We start from the raw sequence: 19,298 nt of genomic DNA, 5'->3' as shown, positions 1-19,298 counted from the left end.
CACGTCTTCTGCTCAGTCTCTCTGGGTAATCTGAAGTATCTACACATCTACAGAAATGAATAGGAGGGTAATGGATAACGAGCAGGGGGCTCCATCAGAGGTATCCATTCCAAAGGGTTGTTCAGGTCTGAGCCTCCACCTTCTACCAGGAATATTCTTTAATTTCATTTTTAGTTGTATGTATTTCTTTCATATACTATAGTAGCATCGGAATCTCTTGGGAAACAGCTTAGTTTTATTTCCCTCATCAACTAAGCTCAGGGCAGAAAAACACAGTGGCTAGGATCCTGTAATGCTGGAACAGAAACTAGCCTTCTCATTTATCTTGATTTTCATCTTTAGCTCCAACTCTCCACCACGTCTTTTCAGGTGATTTCCTGACCATTTGGAACAATCTACAAGCAGATGCCTTTCTTGGAAAAATTAAGATTAAAGCTGTTGCTTTCCAAATTAGAACTTTTTTTTTGGTTTGGAGGTTCTTACATTGTGCTCTGACTCTTAAAAGGTGCAATTCCACAGTAAAGAATAATGACAATTACCAAAACAAGTGTTGCATTTATCATTGACTTTATCAACTCAGGTAAGTGGCAGATCAGACAGTAAGAGCACCAAGAATAAAAGTGATTTTAAAATTAGATAAAATGGCCAATAAAGTAGTGTTTTCATAGTCTTTTATGTTCGATTTGCCTCTACAGAACTCAAGAAAAGAAACATTATTTAATGGAGGCCGTTGTTAATTTGTGTAAAAACGTTTGGTGTGTTGAGCTGTAGATTATTCTGAGAAAAACCACACTTTTCTTTATGTTGTGTGTGGTATAAATGTGTTTTTAAAAAGAAGACACCAGAAATATAATGGTATCAAGAGAGAAAGAATTGTCAAAATGACTATATTTGTTAAAATGCCCAAGGCATTGTGGAAAATACAGAGTTCCTTCATCAGTGAAGAACTTACAGAGAGTTTATATAGTCTGGAAATAACTGAGAAATGGGAGTGAATGGAAGAATGACTTGATATATAGGAACCAAAATTGTGTAAGGAAGAACTGGTAAGTATGGAGGGTGGAAAGCCACAATGGGAAATGAGGCGGTTGGAGCATATGTGGGTAGTCAGGGATGGAGTCCCATGCATATAACTGCTACTAATGCTCTTCATTGCTGTGCAGTGCTAAATAAAAAAAATAGCTATCTCATTTTGAAACACTAGTGTACACTTTACTGGAGCTTTTAAAACACTGCATGGCATGAATCTTTTCAGATTGCAAAAATATGTTCATTTCTGTATATATTTTTTCCATATGTGTTTTTAATAGGAATGCATTCTGGTGTTCCTTTGAAAGATTGTAAAAGAAGAAAAACACAGTCAGTTGACCAGGGTAATATAATGTCTTTGTCAGAACCTGTAGGCACTAACTTCATCATCCTCATCTATCCCAAGTGCCTTTGAAATGCTTACATAGACATCCTTCATTGCTGTACAGGTCTATGCATTCGCATGTCTAGGTGTAGAGAAGATTAATGTTTTCTTTATGGCTACCATTAGACATTTTTTGTGTGTGTCAAAAGCGACTTGAGAAACTGCAAGTTGCTTCTGGTGTGAGTGAATTGGCCATCTGCAAGAACAACTGTTGGGAAGCTTTGAACGCGGTTGTCTAGCTTCTTGGCAGGCGGTTGGACTGTATGGCCCATGAGGTGTCTTCCAACTCTATGATTCTATGACATTGCCCAGGTGACACCTGGATGTTTTGGTGTTTTACCATCCTTGTGGGAGGCTTCTCTCATGTCCCCACATGGGGAGCTGGAGTTGTTAGAGGGAGCTAATCCGTGTTCTCCCCGGATTCAAACCTCCGACCTGTAGGTCTTCAGTTCTGCCGGCACAAGGGTTTAACCCATTGCACCACAAGGGACTCATAGACAAATACGGATAACTGTATTATTAATGGAAAACACTAACTTATATTTATCATTCCATAGAAGCACTTGAATAAAGAATGCCTTATCTGATGTTTCTCATAATTAAATGTCTCAGACATTACTTAACATTCCTGTTAATTTTAAACATTAATTTCTACTTTCCCTGATACATACTGAAATACGTATACTATGGAAAAGAAAGTCCAAAGGATTCTTCATCATGTCATCATGTTTAAAGGATTCCCAGTCTTTTGTATCCTATCAAAATGTCCATCTATGTTGCCTAAACATAGTATTAGTTGTATCCCATCTCATAAAGGGCACTCTTCTGGCAGTGTGGATCAGTGATTTTGACTGGCTTAAAGTTTACCGTAGTATTCTTGCCCCAATTCCTCTTTTGTTTTCTACACACATAAACCATTCTTGAAATGGTACATCATGTGTGACAGTGCCTTTCACCAAGATATTGGTTGTGATCTTATTCCATCTAAATCAGTTGTGGGACACGGTAGTATGCTAACTAATACTAACTCATTCTTGCTGAATCTCCATGTCATCTCAAGAGTTTGATGTGTCACAGACTACCATAAATTACATTGCCGTGTGTTTACCTTCAAGTTGTCGGGTGACTTATGACAACCCCATGAATATCATAGAGATTTTTTTTTAGACAAGGAATACTCAGAGGTCGTTTTGCCAATTCCTTCCTCTGAAATATAGCCTATAGCAAAGTATATATTGTCCATCCAAGTACTAACCAGGGCTGACCTTGTAACTAGTACTGATTTTGCACAATTGATGTTTCTTTTGATCTCCTATTCCTTGTCCACCAGTGTACTGTAAAAGTTAGATACAGTAATAGAATCCTTGTAAACATATAAATGTTCTTCTGGGGAAATGATATTTTCCTACATTTGTGGTGGGACTCAGTTTCTTTGATAGTGATTTGTGAGTGTGAAATGACGAGAACCACTGTCCTTGAAGAAACTGTCCTTAAGGGGTGATTGTGTATGATTTATAGGGGCTAAAGCTGTGATTAACATACTCAGTTCAAGAAGATTTTGGGGAAGTCACATGCCTCTTATTATTTTTAATGTGAATTGAAACGACAAAGTAAAATACAATCAAGGCTGCACACCTTTATGTTTTGCTAAATAATGACACATTACTTCAGCTTTAATATATATATATATATAACACCAAATGTTAATGTGATTTTGCCCAACTGATGCTTAACGATAATACAAGAATAACTGTGAATAGTATATTCCATAGACAATCTGTGTGTTGTCGACTTTGACTTATGGTGACCCTATGAATGAGAGACCTGGAAAACTCATTTAGGACTGTGGCTTCCTTGCATGAATCTATCCATGTGTAATATGCTTTTCTTTTTTTCCTACTGTTTTCTATCTTTACTTCACAGTTGTTTTTTCTAGTGAGTCATGACCACAGAATGACAGTCTCAGTTTAGTCATCTTGGCTTTTGGAAAGGGTTTGATTTCCTCTAGGTCCTATGTCACATATGTTGAACTCAAGGCTCATGGGCCAAATCCAGCCCACCATGTCATTTTATGTGGCCCTCCAGATGCTAACTACAACTGCTGTGTTTGTCATCATTACATATCATGATTAGAGCTGATAGGATTTGGGATACAGTAACGTCTGGAAGGCTTCAGTTTATCCTGGTTAGTGAGGATTTGAATTTATATAGAAGGCTTGTGGATGTAATGTCTGACTTTAAAATGTCCTTTAACCTTTCCGAAGACTTAGCCACAAGTGCTGTTGGGTTGAAATTCCCATTATTCACAGATAGTCAAAATGTATTGTTGTTCAATACATCTGGGGACTCAAACTGGGTAAAAACTGAAGAGCCACTTCGTTTTTCAGTCTGTGGTGACAGAGCCACTTCGTTTATATATAGTCAGCCCTCTGTATCCACAGATTCTCCATTCATGGATTCACTGGCTCATTGAAGGCAACCATAAGGCTGATGTGGCTCTCGATGAACATGATTTTCACACCCCTGACCTATGTATTTGGGTTTTTTTTTCACCAGTCTATCGTATCTGTGGAACTCTTCTCCAGAATCATATTTTAAATAAGTGTGTGCGTGCACATTCATGTATGTGTATGTCTTCAAGTTGCCAGTGGACTTCTGGCAACTCCATACATTTCATAGAATTTTCTTAGGCAAGGAATGCTCCAATGTAGTTTTGCCAGATCCTTCCTCTGAAATTTAGTATATAGTACTTGGTATTCATTGGCAGTCCTTTATCCAACTACCAACCAGGGCTGATTCTGCTTAGCTTCGAAGATCAGGCAGGATCTGTCCCTTTCACCTCAACAGACGTCTACAGTGGTTGCAACTGCAATTGCTACCACTATGCCTGATTTTACCAATAACCGAATCTTGTCTGTAGTGACTCCAGAAAATGCACATGTATAAACAAAATTATTTAACAGAAGATAAAATGTACAATTGTGGTTTCAGTTAGTGGTGACAGAAAGTCAGTAGGATGTAGTGATTTTATTACTGAATGATAATTATAATATATATTTGTACCCCATGTTTCTCCCAGGAATGAGACCTAAAGTAGGTGTAGTGGTTTGAGCTTTGGTATAGTGGTTTGAGCTTTGGACTGTAACCATAGAGAACAGGATTTAAGTCCCCACTTGGCCATGGCAACCCAATGGATGACGTTAGGAAAGTCACACTCAGTCTCAGAGAAAGGCAAAGACAAACAATGCTCTGGAGGAATCTTGCTGAGAAACCCTCATGATAAGTTTCATCTTAGTGTCACCATCAGTCAGAAATGACTTGAAGGCACACAGTTTTACAAACATATTTACAGAAGTCCAGAACATCATAGATGCCAATGGAGCTGTTTCAAGATAGCTAGAGGTCTCAGTTCAAACGCAGGTATATAGCAAGAGAGAAAGCACTTTATTCCTTCATCCTTCTGATGGTCTCCTAAGAAAGTATGCTCCAAATAAATATATTTTAAAGGCTTTTGCACTGTCCTTAAAGAAATATTTCAAGGTCAAATAAATAAGCTTCCTGTACCTATCGTCCTTCTGAGTATGTATGATCTCCAGATAAGAACAGTTTAGTTAAATAATAATTTTTAAGTGCACACATTCATTTTATTAAATTTGTGTGACAACAACGCAAACATGCACAGCCACAAAAAACCCTATTTAAAAAGAACAACTATTTAAATAGTTTGCAATGTTGTGCTACAGATGTCCATCCACAAAATACCCACTTCAAATAGCTGTGTCCCTTTCACACCACAACCTAGAATGAACACTACAAAACTACTTGCTTATAATAGCAACACCATTTCTTGTGTCAGAAAGCCTGGGAGAGTAAGTGCATATTTGACTAGTGCCAAGAAAGATAACAGTGTCACCATCAGGCAGACTTCCTTGGGGAAAGTGTACCATGGAAGCAGAGCCATGAAATTAAAATAGAACCACTTGACACAGATGCACTGCAACACTTTTAATCATCCGTTTTATACACTGTACTTATACAGAACATTCTAGCACATATGGAATGGGAAAATCAGGACCCTTTGGATATTGGTAGATTGCAACTTCCATCAGTCCTACCTGACATAGGCAGGGATGAAGGATCATGAGAGTAGCAATCCAGCAGCATCTGGAAGGCTACATGTTCTCCATCCCTGTTCCAAAAGAGTGCCACTCTTTCAACTTTTAAAGTTCTATTTACAGTTATTAAAATGAATCCAGAATCAAAATAGTGGGGCTAATCCTCTAATAAGGTGTAATCTTGACTCATATCATCATAAAGTTAGGTGGGCCATTGCCCCTGTGGCATGTTTTCAGTTAGTGATGATAAAAGACCTATAATGATCCATGAGGGTACTTAGTAACGCTTAATAGAGTAGAATATGGTGAACACCCAACAGAGAGGAAGTACATTACCAAAAAAGAGTGTGCAAATTTACATCAAATTTGTATCAGCTAAAATGTGAAGAACACATCTACAAATTGCTATTGCATGTTAAATAGCAGTACAAGCTGTCTGGCTGTGGTTGAGAAGTATGTGATCTGTAGTGTTCAACTCTGCCTGCTTTCAGGTGCTAACATCAGATGAGCAACTTCCAGCTCTGGTTGTTCCTTAACTTTAAACCAAACTTGGATGGATGGGGCAGGGGTGAGCAGTCTGTGGCTACCTGGAGCCCTTGACCACTCCACAACCTTTTCCTGACCTGCAGAGTACCACATCAGTTGACTTATGCAGGGAAGCACAGGGCACTGTCATACAGCTTTGCAAGTTGTTATTTGTACTGGAAAATAATAATAATCATAATAATCATCATCATCATCTTTATTTATATTCCGCTCTATCTCCCCAAAGGGGCTCAGGGCAGATTTCAAACATAAAAGGCAAACATCCAGTGCCCAAATACAACAACAATACATCCATACTAACAAAGTTTATACAACCCAACATATAAACGCGAATTATAACTGTTTTTTGAGAAAAGGGAGGGGGGCATCGGTAACTCCATAGGAAGGGAGTTCCAGAGGTGGGGGCAGCCACAGAGAAGGCCCTTTCTCTCGTTCTCACTAGCTGTGCTTGGGACGGGGGTGGAACTGAGAGGAAGACCTCCTCCGGTGACATGACCGCAGTGTCCGATTTGGTCTGTAGAGGGAGATGCGGTTTGTCAAATAGTCTGGAACTAAGCCATTTAGGGCTTTAAAGGTAAGAACAAGCACTTTGTATTTAGCTCGGAAGCAGACTAGCAGCCAGTGGAGTTGCTGCAACATGGGAGTGGTTCTCTCCTTGAACGGCGCTCCAGTTAGTAACCTGGCTGCCAATCTCTGGACCATTTGAAATTTCCAAACTATCTTCAAAGGCAGTCCCACGTAGAGAGCATTGCAGTAGTCCAAACGGGATGTGACTAAGGCCTGGACTACCATGGCCATGTCAGGCGTATCAAGGTATCGGCACAGCTGGTGCACAAGTTTTAACTGTGCGAAGATGCTCCTGGCTACCACTGACACCTGGGGTTCCAGGGTCAGTGATAAGTCCAGGATCACTCCCAGACTGCGGACCTGTGTCTTCAGGGGGAACGTGACCCCATCCAACATAGGCTGTTATCCCACACCCTGATCTGCCTTACGGCACAGTAATTTTGGTTGTGATGGCTGGATATGGGAGAGGCTTCGGCATCCAATGCAGAGGCATACCCACACACCCCAGCAAGTACTTGGAGACATAGATTATGTCATCATGTTTACAACACCAGAAGTATTTTCTGCTTCTGGCCAGCTTTCACTTTTTAGAGATAAAATTGTGTCTGAGTTTGTCTGAGACAGAATAAACATGTTTGCCGTTAGCAACTGTTTCTCTATTATGATGACTGTATGGAAAATATTATGCTTACTGTCATGAGTGTGAGTGAGACTTAGATCCCTTAGAGATACCAGCAAATGACCCAATATACCAGTAATCAGTTGATGATACCGCTAACACTGAATCTATCTAAGATTCCTTCAGGATTATTATTGCCACATAATCAAATATACTAGCTCGGTTGAAAGTCTTTTTTAAATGGTTATGTGAAAGGAAACCACTTAGTCCCTTCCACAGGCTTACATTTATGCAGTGTAGATTATCCTCCAGACTGTATGGCTCAGAGTGTAAGTCATGTTGTAACAGCAGGATTAATTTCATAAAGCAATTTTAAATTGTTTTTGTGGGATACTTCAGTTTTGAAATGTATAAATACCTACTGCAAACTCAGATCTCTGCTTCTGCTTCTCTGAATGACAGTCTTAATTATCACTGGGGGTGTTGTCTCCATAGAAGTAGGTTGTCCATGACACTTGCTCTTTATTCCACTGTGGGGAGCTACTTGCTCATATATTAAATTCTGTCAAATGTTAACTGGAATGCAAAGCACTGCTAAAAGAACATCTTTTTTGTTTTACTTTATTCGTTTTGATTTTAATGAAGACTACACAATGCACAGAGAACAAGAAAGTACTGCAAGCTTTTTAAAATAGCCCAAAGTCTCATAGTCAACACAACAAAGATAAGAATAGAAAAGGCAAGATAAATATAAAATGCAGATGCGTAATACAGATGTGCAGACATGCTGATGCAGGGCTTCTTTGGGGACTGCATGCAATGTTGCAAATAATAAGAAGAGGAGGCAGGTTTGAGAAAGCATTTCATGATGCAAGTATACAAAAGAGAATAGAAGCAAGAGGGAAAGCAAAAGCAATTAGGATCAGATAGTAATTTTGCATGGTACACCTGTCTGTTATATGGGATGTCTTTAGGGTGGGCAACATACATAATCTAGTTTTGAACAGGTAGTTCGGGACAACATATGGCAGACATTTGGTGGATTATTAAATTTGTATAACACCTTTTCATTCGCATATGAAGCAAAATCACCATTGTTATTTCTACCCTGTTTCCTCTAAAATAAGACATACCCATAAAATAAGCTGTAGCAGGAAATCTAAGCATTTGTGCAATATAAGCCATACCCCAAAAATAAGACATAGTGATGGGCGTGGCTATGCAGTGTACAAGGTTGGTTCAGTTGTTCTGTGTGTGCTGCAAGCTGAGGCATAGAAAGCTAAAGTGAAAGTCTCCTCAGTGCAGTGAGGAGTAGGACGCTCTGCTTTAGGTATTGTGTGTCCTCAGGGGGAAGAAGTAAAGCTGTCTGCCATTTTACTCAGCATTGCAGGACTTTCTCCCCCAGCACCAGCCAGCAATAGTGTGGGTCTCTCGCATACACACCCAGTAAAGCTGCTGCTCCCTAGCACTGACCAGCAACAGTCTGTGGGTCTCCCTCACCCCACACAAACACCAGGGGATAGGGGAAAAGCTTCAGCAAGGTGTCTGCTACTGAACCCAGAGAGTCCATCCCATAAATACAATTATTGTACCATACTTAATAAAAAATAAAACACCCCCTGAAAATAAGCCACATTGTGTCTTCTTGAGGAAAAATAAATATGTGTCTTATTTTCGGGAAAACACGATAATAGCACTACAGAGGTGCAAGCCACAGAGAGTTCACAGCCTTCAAAGATTAATATCAATTTGTGTCATTTAATGTCACCTACCATGCCAAAAACCAGAAAGTTTGTCTTGTGCATATGCCAGGTTTTATTGGCAGTATCTGTTACTCTAGAAATGGACTTAAAGACACTACAGAGAAAAGTCATGGGGCAGAATCCAACAGTGGACATCTGCTGGTGGAACACTAGAGGTTGATGGAGCTTGTGAAGAAGGGCAGTCCCCTTCCTCACTGCATCCTCTTTGTCACCCTCAAAATGATGAAACTGTACAGTCCTCCAGAGCCAGTTAGAAGGCTAAGTAAGAAGGAGAGTGCATGGAAGTTCCATTTTGATCTCTACAAAAATGTTAGATCTAACCGATATTGAAACAGAAAGATAGGGAAAAGAAAGAACACCTTTATGGCATAATCATTGCAATCTTTTTTAGCCGAATGAGGCTAAATTTACTCTCATTTATGGGGTATATACCACATATATATCATATATGCTATTTATATCCCGCAAAACATGTAGCATCACAAATAAGAAAATGGGGGAGCATTTGTGATGAATGTCTCTAATATTAGGGAAGTTTTTCAAAAGACAACACCAATTTCAGGAAAATGAATATCAAAGTATCCCTATATTGCATTACGTAGTATGAGGAACATGGAAAAATGCATGAGTATGATTCAGCTTTGCTTTTTCTGATTCCTGGCGCATCATTATATACAGCCCGGGAAACATCATTTTAACACAAACTGTGGTCACTTACTAGACAAGCTAGCAGCCAGATGCCATGTTTTCCTCTTTTGGTTGTGAACTAATTGCAACCAGAACAATAGCTTAATGTGGATTACAAATTCTGTGTTAATTGGAAACTCTGGTTAGCTCTAACCTTTGTTATACCCCATATGAATATTATAATCATGGTCATGTGGCAGGAATATATGCTCTTATATACAGATCTTTTTCCTGGCACAATGCAAAATGCTGGTTATGACCTATTGAAGTGGTTCTCAACTTGTGGGTCCCCAGATGTTTTGGCCTTCAACTCCCAGAAATCCTAACGGCAGCTAAACTGGCTGGGATTTCTGGGAGTTGTAGGCCAAAACACCTGGAGACCCACAGGTTGAGAAACACTGATCTATTGTCTTTGTTGTATTCATTGAATGTTTGCCTTTGTTGGTAACCGCCCTGAGGAAATAGAATGGGATGTAAATAAAGTTTTGTGATTAATATTATTACAATGCCCAATACAGTTAAAGTTTGGCCAATGTGGAGGATTGTATTTCCCTATATGAGCCTGATTGGATGCTAAGATCTTAATGAAAATGCCCTCTGGGCATTTGTTTGGTTGGGCATTTTTGGCAGCTGCTGCCAGTCTTTGGAACTCCTTCCCTAGGAAGCAAGTATGTCTCCCAGATTGCTTTCCTTCCACTGGCAGATATTTTGACACACTTTCAGGAATTTACTGCCATGTGTTTTTATTTGTCTTTCAATGAATTTTAAACTCTATAGATGGATTTGAATTTTTAAAAAATAGAATGCTGATATTTTGTATGTTTTAATCTGTTTTTAATCATGTGTAAGTCACTTTAAGTTTAATTGTTGGGACAAAGGAGGGATAGTAGTGATGGTGGCAGTAATAATAAAGGCAAGGAATTCAGGCAGTGCCCCAATTGTCTCACTGTGGTTATATGAGTTGGGAACATTACATCTGCACCTGAATAAAGCAAATGTCATTAGTGCAAAAGTGGTTCACAGTTCAACAGCAGCCCTGGGGCGTTTGATGTCTGTTTCAGTTGGAGCATCATGAAGCCTGAGCCTCAAGAGGCGACATTTCACCATGAAAGAATGGGATGCTCTTGAATAGATTTACTGGGCTTTCTTTAACCTAATTCCATTTTCCCACACAAATGATTCCCCTTGTACAATGGTAGTATACAAGAAAATATCTGCTGAAATCACAGAAGAAAACCAAACAAGACATTTTTATGAGTTTGACCTGATGTTTGATCGGAACACCATATAGGGGTTTTTTTTTTTAGAAATTATCTCCAGATTCTCAACTGATACTTGAAGCATGGTGGGGCATCAAAAGACAGATTACTCTTTGTTTGCATTGCATATATTTAATGCATAGATGCACTGGTATTAAGTAGAGGCAATCGCAACTAGAAAATGAATTCCAATGGCCTGATTAGATTTTATAGGATGTATGTGGCTGCATTTCCTCACTGATGCCTAGTAAATGAAACATTCTTCTAGTTTGTTAATGTATGATAGTACCACTGGTTAACAGCCGCAACTAAAGTATCAGTCCTTTAGTTCAATGTGATTAGTAGACCTCTTATCCTGCTTTTCCGCTTATCTGTTTTTTTTATTAATACTCGGAGAAAGGATTGGGTAATGGTCAAAAGTTTTGGTTCCTTGTCTTTCAAGGAATCTGTAAAAATGTGTGATGGTTTTTAAGTTAGCCATTATTTCAAATAGGATGTTTAGTAAATATTTGGTATGTTGTAATGTCTATGATCATATTACTGTGCTTTGTATCTGTATTATTCTTTATCTTACTACACATATAGTCTGACGTAAGTCTAGTCACACATCTGCGTACCTTTATTTTCCTTTGACCCCTTGAGTTTACACACCCACATACCCTGTATGAAGACTGTGGGACCCTTAAAGAGCAGTCTGGGATATCATGCAAGTGGCTTTGATAGATACCCACCCGTTTTCAGGAGACACTAAAAAATGGATCCGCGGGTCTGCCAAAATTCGGAAGCAGAAACGGATCGAGGTTCAGCCAAAATGCACAAGCCTAACTAATACTATGTGCTTAATATGGCTTCATGTGTCTCTGGCTTTTAAAAAAGGGATTGCAATATCAGATAAAGTTTTTAGAAGATACAGTAACAGGAAGCTTTTCTGTTTTGTTGGGTCATGCTCAAGCACTACATTGCTTCTCTTTGAGCTGGATTAAACCATTTGTGTATTTTGCAGAAGCTTTTCTGTGCTGGCTGGAATAACGTCTTCTTGCTTCATAACAACATACTTAGCATTTATGTACTACATCTAAAATATTTAAAATATTTTATACATATGGGAATAGATCTAGAGTTTCTATGAGTGCAGGTCCATTTGGAAGAAGGCAGGAAGAAACGTCTGCTGATTCCTCCTGTCTACTATGTTCCCAGATAAAAAATCTTCAGAGGTTAGGATATCAACGAAAACAGCATGTGAAATGACTGAAACATCAGTCATATTAGTGTTATCAGTAGTTCAGTAACAATTGAATGTTAGATTTAATGTAACAATTCAGTCAACTAAATAAATTAATGTTAATTTAATTTAGTTGACTAAATTGATAAATTAACAACAACAAAAGCAACAATTGTTGAATTAAAGTTATAAAAGGATTGATGATTGTTCATATGTAACACTGTTCATGGTTAACAATTAAAATAACAAACTTTTAAACCTTTATTGGAAAATTTAACAAAACAGATTTAACAAATTAACAATGAAAACTTATGGTGACACTCTGGAAGTGACACAGTGGGATGCTGAAGTATTGGTGCAAATATGCTCACATTTTTGTATTGTTTTTCCATTAGTCCTTCAAACAGACCTGTAAGCTTTGCTAGAATTTTTATTTCCTTGTGCTAAGTTAGGAGAGTGAGAATGAGATAAGATACGCATGATTGACTTTTTTCTAAATGAGACTACTTTGATTTATAGTAGCCCAGGAGTATATAATTTGACTGATAATGGCTTTCCAGCTTCAACTCTAAGCAAATGTACATCTTTGCACATCTTTTTCTAACTTGGTGATGGTTGCATGCATTGTATTGCATGGTGAGTATATTGAACTAGGAATCTATCTTTTACCATAGGCCAGTTAGTTACTTTGGTTAACTTGCAATGACTTTATGCTGCTAAACTTTGCACATTCAATGTTCCTTGCAGGTTTATTTGTTCCATAAAGTTTTTATAAAACTAAACCCTTTTTTCCTTTCTTTCCTTTTTAATATAAAACTATTTGTTCAGTAAGTAGTTCCTGTTTACATGCTTCTAATGTTTTCTTTCTCCCTCTCTTTCTTTCTCCCACTTATGTGCCTTCAGTTCCTCCAGGAGTGATACAGAATGGAGCTCGTATTTTGAGTAGAGGAATCTTCCCCGGAGTTAGACCACTGCCAATAAATCCTATTGGAAGCATGGCTGCTGCAGTAAGGTAAGGCTTTGTGCCACTCCTGTATGCTCACTTGAATCTCCCCTGATGGATTTCCATTACCTCTAAGGTCATGGGTGTCATGATACCTGAGGTGACCAAGAATCTTGACATTAGAAGGACCTGAAGTGTTGTACAATTAGAAGGACCTGAAGTATATGCACAACCTGAAGTATTGTATCAGATTCGTAGAAAATATTCACCTGCGAACAGACAAATGTATCTAGCCTATACTGTACATATTTAGGTTCTTGTGGGTTTTTTCGGGCTATAGAGCCATGTTCTAGAGGCATTTCATCTGACGTTTCGCCTGCATCTATGGCAAGCATCCTCAGAGGTAGTGAGTTGAGGTGAGGATGCTTGCCATAGATGCAGGCAAAACATCAGGAGAAATGCCTCTAGAACATGGCTCTGTAGCCCGAAAAAAACCCACAAGAACCTAGTGATTCCAGCCATGAAAGCCTTCGATAATACACTGTACATATTTGTTTATCATAGGATGAGTCTAGCATGTTATTCTTGCAGGATCCATCTGTTATCTTGGGCAAAAGACAAAGCCTTCCACATCCAACGTTTTACAGATCTTAGAAAGTTTGAATTCTTGTTTAGGATTTTGATCTTGTTTGTCCTTTATATACATACCATTGGTGAATTGCTTTAATGACAGATTAATGACAACCTGCTTGATCACAACATTATTTACATTCCGTGCTTGCAGGGTTTTTCTTTCATTTTAGCAAAATATTTGACCGAAATGCTAAAATCCACTTTCGGTTTTGGTATTTGTTTTCCAATGCATAACATTTCACAGTTGCATCCCTCTTAAGCCATTTAAAAACCGTTTCCTTTTCACACTGTAATTGAATGAATGAATTGCATTGTTTCCTAGTTTCCGTACAAGTGCACTTGGCTGCTGGCCCTTGAGCCAATTAGTAAGTGATCTTGTACAATCATTTCACCTTCCGGTGTCCAGCCCAAGGTGCAACAGGATGGGCATTGTTTGGATAATGTGTGTTATTCAGAAATGCTCAAACCAAGACAAATTTGCCACTTGACATGAGGAGAGATTAGCCATGGGAGATTATGTCATTATGCTGCTGTTGTCCTTTTGGCTTAAACCACATAAATAGATCTTTTGTTCAGACTAATCTGTAAATGGAAATACACTATTTTTAGTGTACAAATCATTCTTATCTCTCACTAAAGCCACTCAAGAGAATATAGTAGGGGATTGACAGCAGTATTCACACTACTCTTTGTCGCCATTATTTTGTTGCTTTTGGTTGCTTTTCAGAAAATGCCCATACAAATTATTCCAATAATTCTAGAATATTATTTTCAGCCATGGTTGATTCTGGAAAACCCAAATGAGGTATTACTTCAAAGTAGGTGTGGGCAAACTTCTAGTATATATCGCAGGATAAATTGTGTGTGTGATGGGAGTCCAAGGGAAGAAGGGCATATTAATCGAATAAAAACAGGTGAAACTCTGGTGGTAAGTAATGCATGGCTGAAATGAACAAAGCAATAAAAGGAATAGGGAACCTTTGGAATTGCAGTCAGCCCTCCACATTCACTGGGGTTAAGGCTATAGGACTCTGGTTAAAGTGTAAAACTGTAAATGAAAATATTGTCGTTTTATTGTGTTTTTTGAATTATTATTATTATTATTATTATTATTATTATTATTATTATTATTTATAGACCACCCTATCTCCCCAAAGGAACTCAGGGCAGTTTCCAACATATATGGAAAACATCCAAAGCCAACAAAAAGACATATAAACAAAAAGTATAAATCTCAATAAGCATATTTTTTAATTACCTCTTTTACTGGAATAGAACACTTTGAGGAATTACTACGTCCTCCAGCATGACTCTGGAAGCTGAGTGTAGAATCACATTGAAGGACTTAAAGAAAACATTCAAATCAAACCTGTGAATAATCAAAAGGCAAAACTGTAAATGTAGAAGGCCAGCTATATTATTATTATTTGAAACACAAAAAGATTAGTACACAGCAGACAAGATCACTCTGCTGGCTGTTGTATTGGATAACATGTTGGACACTTCCCAAGTGTCTAGGACTGTGTGATGTATCGGCGTATAATGTGTACAGATTCCAGTAAGTGGCCTTCTGCAGCTGGCAGATGGTAATTTTGTCAGCGCCGATTGTGTTTAAGTGCAGGCAAACGTTTTTAGGCACTGCACCCAGTATGCCGATCACCACTGGGACCACCTTGACTGCCAGAGTCTTTGTATTATTATTATTATTATTATTATTATTATTATTATTATTATTATTTCCTCCCACCTTTCTCCCATGTTGGTGGTTTAAGGTTGTATGAGGCCTCTGTAAAGAATATTCTACCCCTTCCTAAGCCTCTTTCTATATGGTAAGGAAGAAAGAGAGAAAGAGTGGCATAAAGAGGAAGAAAAGTTAGGTTTGCACTCACTTCCAATTCTGTTCCTGTCTATTTCAGTTCCAATCCGCCATCATATGCATTTTGTTCAAGACAGATTTCCTCTAGGGGAATGCAGTTTTTTACAAGAAGGAAAAAGATCCCCTGTCTTTTAACAGTGATTTCGCTTAGGGTGACATGGTGGTCCATGGTCAATTTTGATCCATTTTTACAGATACATTTTTACAGTGAAATGAGAGGTCCCTGACATTTTTCTGTGATTAAAATGTGATCCTGCGTCGTGACATTAAACTACAGCCACACGAAAAACACTTACCAATGGAAAGTTTTTTTGTACAGCTCCCATTTGTTTAATTGGGGATTGAGTACAAAACCTTCCCAGAAGATTGCGTCTCTGGCTTTTTTGTTGTTGTTATTGTTGGAAAGACTTTTGTGTGATTGCATCTTTTTTATTTGATGGGACTGGTTGTTCTTTTGCAACACTTCCTTTTAAATGATGCAAACCATTTTAAACAGGAAGAATAAAAAGCCAAAACCCAATACCTACGGAATAATTGCATGGATTTTTCTCCCCATGTTGATATTCCCCATAAGACTAGGAGTTGCTGTAGTTCAGAGGCTAATGTACTATTTGATTTTATTCAAGCCATTTTATCTATCTCTGTAGTCAAGAAATAAAATATTCATAGTAAGGCAGCTCATGCCCTGAAGCTAACATTCTAAAAGAGCTAATACTAAGTTGAAGAACAGGGTACTGTTGATAACACTATGTGTAACAAAATTTGGAAAAAAATCTGTTTCTGATTTGAAAGTGTTATTTCCAGTTTAATTGTGTAGTAGTTCCTTTGAAAGTAGTTGTTATACTCCAAAAACTTTGTTTTTATGGCTGCCACAAACTATGTTGTATTGGTTGAGACTCTATGAGATATTCATCGAAAAACTATAGCAAAATGTGCTGCAGGATGTCCCACAAAAACAAATATTTTGCAGTTTAATAAACTTTTTTTGTTTTATGATAGTATCAAGAAATGACATTTATAACCCAGGAACAAAAAATCGTGTTACATAATGTAAGCCAAACTCACAGCTTCCTCAACACCGCTTTTTCCAGGCTCCCTTTTCACTTCTGGGCTGGCCAAAAGGGAATATTTTGGTCCAAGGACATAGAAGGCTTGTCTTCTATGTTCCGGATTCATACCTACTAGTTTATAGATAAGCTAAATAATTCCAGAAATAAAGTAATTATTTATTTTCTCTTATTTTCTTTCTTTTTTTAAAAAAATGGTCTTGTTAACCAACTGCATCAAAGCACAGTTAACAATTTCAATGCATGGAATAGGTTCCAGACATGTGCACATCTTCTTGTTTTATCCTCTGTAAGTGACTAGAGCTTCTCAAACAAGAAAGCTGGTATTATTTGTATTCTTTTTCTTTTTGTTAACTAATAAATCAAATAAATTAAAAGGACCTTGTTTGTTCAGTGAAAACATATCAAGGTTGCAATGCGAAACATGCTTTGGGATTACAGCATGTGAAAAGCACACACCATGATAATACAAAGGTACTGTCTCGAACTTTTCTCATCCTTGACAGCACACACCAATTGCATTCATGCTACATCTCTTCTGATCAAAGACAAAGCCTTTTTTTAGCAGCCTGTATTTGCAGTGGGGTTGCGCATGTATAATTATGGTTCTAAAATCCCTGCTGTACATATTTCCTGCCAAGAGTACAACGAACTGAGTTGAATTGACCGTATGTTTCAGTCCTATGGGATAGGGCCTCATTATGTGAGGGAACACTGTTTACTCTTAATTTACTCCCTTTTTAACAAAAGTACCTGAGAAATGCTTTTACTACTTTGAGATGGAAACTTTTCCACACCTCTGTACAGAAATAGCTCAATAAAATATCAAGTTATTTTTATTTCGTGTCAAAAGCATTGCATACATAAGTATAAAACTGATAAAAATAGAAGGAATGCAAGCGGCTAAATAGTTTTTGACCAAAACAGGGCAACAACAACCACATTGTCTATAGCTTTAAACCAGGGGTCCTCAAACTAAGGCCCGGGGGCCGGATACGACCCTCCAAGTTCATTTATCCGGCTCTCGCTCAGGGTCAACTGAAGTCTGAAATTATTTGAAAGCACACAACAACAACAATCCTATCTCATCAGCCAAAAGCAGACCCACACTTCCCATTGAAATACTAATAAGTTTATATTTGTTAACATTGTTCTTCATTTTAATTATTGTATTGTTTTTAAGTGGGGTGTTTTTTTTTGCACTACAAATAAGATATGTGCAGTGTGCATAGGAATTCATGTTTTTTAAAATCAAATTATAATCCGGCCCTTCAACACTTTGAGGGACTGTGACCTTGCCCTCTCTTTAAAAAGTTTGAGGACCCCTGCTTAAAACAATTCTTCTTCTGTTTATGAGGCAGGGCATTGTGGACCCGCATACAGTTGTGAAGTTGTTTGTTCTGCTCCACAGTTGCACAAGGTGGGGGATTCTTTTAGGTATTGTAGTTACATTTTGCCAGATTGTCTTTCGATCTGCCCACTCCACTTCTGAGTCTGTTCAGGGACTTCCAAGTTGCTCATTCTTGGTTTGCCCCTGGAGGCAGATCCTCGGGATGGACCATCCAATTGGGAATTCCTGGTTTAGCTGCCCATCTTAACCAGGAAATATTAGGTAAATGAGTTTCTTAAATCTAAAATCTTCACAATAATTATTTTAAATTGTTTTTAGCATATGACAGCATATTTACATTGAATTAAAATCTCAGCACTTAAAAAAAATCAGGTATTCCTCAAAGCAGAAGAAAAGATTATAACATAGCATATTCTTTTAGATTCAGTTAGAAGGTGCTGCAGCTCAGTGACAGAACCACACACTTTATATTTAGAAAGTACCAGATTCAACCCCAACGTTTTCTGTTCAAAATATTGGTTAGGACCCTTTTGATAAGTGAAAGTTTGCCGTGGTCAGACGCAGGGACATGTTGCGAATTGTCATTGATTTCAGGTAGAAGGAAGTTGCATGAGAAGAGAACGGAGTGGACAGGCCTGAAGGCTGGGGCTGCTTAGTCTCCAAGTTAAACTGTGGAAACATACAAAAGGCAACTTCATTTAGAGACTTTTTGGACTAGCTGCCAGATACAGTAGAAAATGCTGGCCTCAGGGAAAAGCAGCCTGACCCTTGGTGTGAAGCCATTTCCTATGGTCCTAAGAGCAATCTGCAGACAGCAACTGCCAGTGTTAAGAACACAGCAGGGAATGCCCCATATCTAGACCTTGGCTGGATGCCATGTGGCAAATCACCTGTCCTCTTAAAGTGGAGGCAGATCATGATGGTTGAACATGCAATCCTGCTTCCACCACTCCTCATCTGTTAACTCAGTGGGGATGATAGGTGGACGCCTATGAACTTGGCAAAAGGGAAGCATCTTCCTGCTGCTCGCTCCTGCCTCAATTTTTTGGATCTAGGTTGGTTTCTCCATTTGCTGTTCTCCATCTTTTGTAGAGGGCAAACAAGCATTCTCCTCCAATTCTAAACTTATTTAAAATATGGTCCAGTTTTGTATTTAAGAGACAGTGCATGTTGTTTTATAAAGGAAATAAAACTTCTTGCCCAAGCAAGTTTGGGGGGAAAATACATATGCACACA

The 19,298-nt window shown here is 38.3% G+C and overlaps 1 protein-coding gene across 7 annotated transcripts in view; it reads left to right on the top strand.

The window, feature by feature from the left end:
- The window catches only part of FOXN3 (forkhead box N3), a 251,710-nt gene that overhangs the window by 214,690 nt on the left and 17,722 nt on the right, over positions 1–19,298 (top strand). For all 7 annotated transcript variants that reach the window (XM_067462955.1, XM_067462958.1, XM_060756931.2 and 4 more), the window contains one exon: positions 13,096–13,204. In XM_067462955.1, the coding sequence (XP_067319056.1) occupies positions 13,096–13,204 (109 nt within the window). The remainder of the gene's footprint in view (positions 1–13,095; positions 13,205–19,298) is intronic.

Source organism: Anolis sagrei, chromosome 1 (assembly GCF_037176765.1).
Source record: "Anolis sagrei isolate rAnoSag1 chromosome 1, rAnoSag1.mat, whole genome shotgun sequence".
NCBI classification, from domain to species: Eukaryota; Metazoa; Chordata; class Lepidosauria; order Squamata; family Dactyloidae; genus Anolis; species Anolis sagrei.
Note: the sequence above shows the minus strand (reverse complement) of the source record. Positions and strands in the feature narration are given on the sequence as shown.